The sequence below is a fragment of the Nycticebus coucang genome, chromosome 6 (assembly GCF_027406575.1).
Source record: "Nycticebus coucang isolate mNycCou1 chromosome 6, mNycCou1.pri, whole genome shotgun sequence".
In the NCBI taxonomy this organism is placed as follows: domain Eukaryota; kingdom Metazoa; phylum Chordata; class Mammalia; order Primates; family Lorisidae; genus Nycticebus; species Nycticebus coucang.
In genome coordinates this window covers 18,261,431-18,265,975 of record NC_069785.1, presented here as the reverse complement: position 1 = coordinate 18,265,975, position 4,545 = coordinate 18,261,431, and the positions used below count along the sequence as shown (strand labels likewise).

Sequence of the window (4,545 nt, the reverse complement as noted above, 5' to 3'; positions counted from 1 at the left end):
AGCTCGTGCAGGATTATTTAAAATGGGTCTCATGGCCTACTGTTTTAAATGTTGGCTCAGCTGTGTAAGACCACAGTAGATAGTTCTGAGTTTTCTATAAAAAAGAAGCCTGGCTTTAAATTTAAAAAGAAAGAAAGAAGGAAGAAAAAGAAAAAAGAGCCCTTTGGTTTCTTCCTCTCTCCCTCCCGGTGCAAGTAGTTTGGCTTTTCCATTGTGGAGTCTCAAGAATGCTCACGAGGTGATTCCACTCAATTCCTGGTTGAACAAAACTTGCCTCTTTCCATGGGGCGAGAACTATGGACCTCACCTCCTTAGCTGGTTCAGAATTCTTGAGCTCAAACCCAAACAATCTGGATCTCATCAAGCCAAGGATGAGACCCCCACCAACCAAAAAATAAAAATTAAAAGAAAGCAAATCAAAACCAAACTAAAAGGAGGGTTTTAATCAGAAAAAGAATCTTTTTAATTTGTATAATTTATTAGAAGCTTCTTAGGAACTATATTTAAGCCAAATATCTACATAAGTTACAACAGAAAAAGACTGACCAGCAAATACCAAACTGCCAAATAATATACACAGATTTGTCGATGCCCATAAAAAATGTGAGAGGCTGGGAACAGGGAGTGGTTTTCTTTTTACAACAAAATGTACAGATTACTAAAAACTAGGCATTTAGTCCAACTTTTGACAGCATTTTACAGCTACAAGTTCACATCAAACATAAAACAATTTTCCTGGATGAACGGTCCTGGCTGCCTAGGCGGCTAGAGGGCGCCGGGAAGCGGCACTTCCTTTGTGTCAGTGAAAGTGGGTTATATTGAAGAGTCTTTCCTCTCCCCAACTCCCGTTCTCCTCCCTAAAATAAATTCCTGATATTTACAAGCGAGTCCACTTTACTGGCAGAGTGTACCCAGTATGAAGTTTTCGATCTTTAGAGTTCATAGCCGTGTCAGTGTAGAGCCCTCTCCAAGTGGGGCCCCGCCCCGGCGTGGGAAACCCATTGGAATCACCAAAAAAGCACCCCCAAAGCTGTTTTATGTCCTTCTCTGTTTAAAGATTCCTTAAGAAGGGTTGGATTCGCTTGGTTGTTTTTTTCTTTTTTTTTTTAAACCCCCCCACAAATTTTAGAAAAAGAAAGACGTCCAGCAGTTTGGCCTTTGTGGGTTCCCCCCCTCCTTGGTCTAAATGCGGACAGGTTCTCAAGAAAAAGTCGAAGCTTGTGGAGCAGCCTGGGGGTGGTGGTCTGTGTGGCGGGCAGGAGGGGAAGCGGTGAGGCAGCGCGCAGGGCTGGGGCGGGCTGGCGTCCTCTCACCAGGTCCGACCATATAGCAGGGTGGAGCAGGACATGGTGCTGTAGTCCGAGCCCGAAGAGTTCAGGTGAGACAGGCTGGAGACCTGGCCCTGCAGCGTCGCGGGGCTGGCGGCGTGGTGTGCCAGGTCCGGAGACTGGCCTGCGCTGCCCGGCTGGTGGCCCGGGTGTGCGCCCAGGCCGGCCCCGCCGCTGCCCACCGAGATAGCCGCTGCTGCCGCCTGCGCGGCCTGCGCCTGCTGCTGTGCCTGCTGCTGCGCGTGACCCTGCAGGGTGGCCGCGCCCGGCGCAGAGGCGCCCGCCTGGCACGGTTTGCCGTCTTTCACCAGGACGGGCACCGCCACACGGCGCGGCGACTGCTGCTGAGCTTGTTGCTGCTGTTGGCACCCGGCGCCCCCGCCGCCCCCGCCGCCGCTGTCCTGCTGCAGCTGCTGCTGCGCCGCCTTGTCCTTGGCCTGGCGCTTCATCTTGTAGCGGTGGTTCTGGAACCAGATCTTGACCTGCGTGGGTGTCAGGTGGATCATGCTGGCCAGGTGCTCGCGCTCCGGCGCCGACAGGTACTTCTGTTGCTTGAAGCGTCGCTCCAGCTCATACACCTGTGCCTGGGAGAAGAGCACCCGGCGCTTCCGGCGCGGCGCGCTTGGCAACGGGGCCATGTTCTTGCTCACGTCCCCCAGCGAGCCCAGGCCGCCCATGCCGCTCATATTCATGCCGCTCGCTGGGCCCATGAAGCGGGAGACTGTAAGCGACAAACGCACAGGGTCGGCCAGGGCCGGGCCAGGGCCAGGGCCAGGCCACCCCTGCTTTCCGCGCGCTTGGCCCACCCGGCCCTCCTGACCCCGACGGCGCCCTCCTCTCCCAGGTGGTCTAGCACCTGGTCTCAAGAGGCCCCGCTTCGAGGAATCGCCAGCACCGGCCCCGTACTGTGCCGTCGAGGGCTGTACTGGGGCCCTCCCAACCCTAACCCTGCCTGCCCTCCCTTAGTCTCGGTTCCCTTTCACAGAGGGGGAAAAGGCCGCTCTGGCTCCTTTCGTGCCCAACCCGGGTTAGAGGCACGAAGTTGACTGGTTAACTGGCCACAGACGGTGAACTGGGCACATGCCGGGAAGTGGGGTCCGACGGTAGACCCCAACTTTGGGAGGTCAGGGGAGGGGGTGTTGCCTCTCAAAAGCTTAAGCCTTTAGATGATTTTCCTCTTGGCTTCTCTCTGCTGAGGACATCCGCTTGGCCCATTAGAGCCCCCTCCGGAACTTCAGAGCTTCGCGCCCTCCCACCTGCCCGGGCTGGGCGCCTGAGTGCATCCCAACAGGACAGCCTCCCTCCTTGCCAGGCCAAGCCTCTGCCTGCCCTGCTCGGCCCTGCTTGCCCCTGCTCCCTCAGCTCCGGGCTCGCCTCCCGCTCCGAGGTCTTCCGCGCAGAGCACAGCTGCGGATCGCCCACGCCTGGGAGATACAGAGTACCAACACCTGTCGGCAGGACCCCAGAGGTACCACGTGCCTCTTCGCGGACCCCCCAGCCCAGCAGGGGGAAGAATCCCCAGCTCCCACACCCAAGTTATTTGAGCGGCTGCCGGGCCGCCCGCCCGATGACCAGGGAGCAGCCTGGTGGCGCCGTGCCTTACTGGCGACCTTGCGGCGCCTCCTGTGCTCACCCTCGGCCCCTCAGTGGGGCGGCCTCACTTACTGGCGGGGAAGCGCGGGTCTGGGTTGGCGCCGTACCATCCGGGGCCGGAGGCGCTGTTCCGCATGGTGTCCTGGTAAGGCGGCAGCTCGCTCATGTTGCCCAGGTTGCCGTTGCAGTAGCCCCCCACGGCGGAGTGCGAGAGTTGGGGCACCCCCGCCGCCGTCATGTGGTAGGCGGCGGTGACTGCGCCGTGGTGTCCCACCGCGTGCTGCTGCATGGCCGCGGCTGGCGGTGCCGCCTGGCCTTGCCTGTACGCCGCCAGCGGAGCCCCGAGGCCGCCGCCCTCCATGCCCACTTTCTTGTAGCTTTCCTCCAGGGGACTCAAGATGTCAGACACTGAGAACGGAGTCGTGTGCTTTGGACTCATCGACATGATTCGGCGGCGGCTGGAGGAGGAAGGAAGAGGAGGGAAAAAAAAGGGAGAGGGGGAAGGCGAAGCCTCGCTGCTTTTTTTTCTCCTTTGCCAAATATTCTGGTGTTACCTTAACGCCGGTCTCGTTGGATGTACACGTAACGGAGTGGACCGAGTCCTCCTTAATTGGCTTGAGTGGAGGCTCGGGGGCTGCCTCGCGTTTGTTTTAGCCCGGCGCCAGGTTTTAGGCAGCCACCAGAGGCGGGGCGTAAGCGCTAAAGCAACAAGACAATAGAAGCCTACATCTTGCCCGAGATAATTAGCTTACATGCTGATGACAAGGTAAACACCTTTAAGTTTCACTTGTCAGGATTTGGGGGTCTCAAAGAGAGAAAGAGAGAGAGAGGCAGAGAGGAGACCCAAAGCATTTCCCCCCTCCCGTGGACACCCCCACCCCCATTTTTGTGGGGTGCCACCGGCGCGCGGGGAGGAGGCGGGGGAGGGGAAGGAGGAGGGAACCGAGAGCGGGGAGGGCAGGAGGTGGGGTGGGGAGTAGCCGAGGAGGAGAGATGGTTGGGAGGAAGGAAGGTGAATGCTGCTTTGCAACCAACTTGCGGAGTTACGAAGTGGAAGCACTTTCCTATTCGGTCGGGGTTCCCGGGGCGGGGACAGGTCTTTAGGAGGAGGGGGCCAAGGGACGGGGTGGGGGGATTTCACCTGAGCCTGCCGGGGCTGCTCCTCCCTCCCGCCGCGGCCTCCCAGCCCCGCGCCTTCCCACCGCCTCCGGACCACATCGGGCTTCGCTGCGCTGAGCCCCAGTCGCCACCAAATGAGCCAGCGAGTCTGGGGACGAACCCTAGGGCTGCACTGTTGGTCTACGTGTCTGTCAGTCTGTCTGCTGCTTCTGCCGCCGTCAGAAGGACACCTCTGCACCCCGCCCCCTTTCCCCCCTACCCGAGAGAATTCGAGCGGGTGGAGGGGGCGCTAAGTAGGGGGCCGAGTGCCGCCGGGAGGCTGTCCCGGATCCCCGCGCCGCCCCCAACCCAGATCAGGGGCTTGTCAGTTGGCCAGCCTCCCCCCCACAGCGCGCCCCCACCGCCTCACTGGATGCTCCCCTTCCCCACCCCCATTCCTGGCCCAGGCAAACACACTACTGGCCTCCAGAGCTGGGAGGATGGGAAAGGAGGACTAACCGGAGGG

General features: G+C 59.4%; 1 protein-coding gene across 2 annotated transcripts; it reads right to left on the bottom strand.

The window, feature by feature from the left end:
* Nucleotides 1–439: 439 nt before the first annotated feature.
* Nucleotides 440–4,251, bottom strand: NKX2-1 (NK2 homeobox 1). 2 transcript variants are annotated; one of them, XM_053593848.1, is made up of 4 exons: nucleotides 4,063–4,150; nucleotides 3,476–3,620; nucleotides 2,994–3,379; nucleotides 440–2,049 (listed from the first exon to the last, which is right to left on the bottom strand). In XM_053593848.1, the coding sequence occupies exons 3-4, from the start codon at nucleotides 3,364–3,366 to the stop codon at nucleotides 1,310–1,312; spliced, it is 1,113 nt and encodes a 370-aa protein (XP_053449823.1). In that variant the 5' UTR covers nucleotides 3,367–3,379; nucleotides 3,476–3,620; nucleotides 4,063–4,150; the 3' UTR covers nucleotides 440–1,309. The 2 variants fall into 2 exon arrangements, with proteins under 2 accessions (XP_053449823.1, XP_053449822.1); XM_053593847.1 differs by lacking the exon at nucleotides 3,476–3,620 and having other exon boundaries at nucleotides 4,063–4,251.
* Between the last annotated feature and the right edge of the window lie 294 nt (nucleotides 4,252–4,545).

Coding starts and splice junctions, on each gene's coding strand:
- NKX2-1 (XM_053593847.1), bottom strand. CDS start 4,139: ATGTGGTCCGGAGGCGGTGGGAAGGCGCGGGGCTGGGAGGCCGCGGCG. Junction 3,380..4,062: donor AGCAGCCCCGGCAGGCTCAG/GTGAAATCCCCC, acceptor TTCCTCCTCCAG/CCGCCGCCGAATCATGTCGA. Junction 2,050..2,993: donor AGACCCGCGCTTCCCCGCCA/GTAAGTGAGGCC, acceptor TGTCGCTTACAG/TCTCCCGCTTCATGGGCCCA.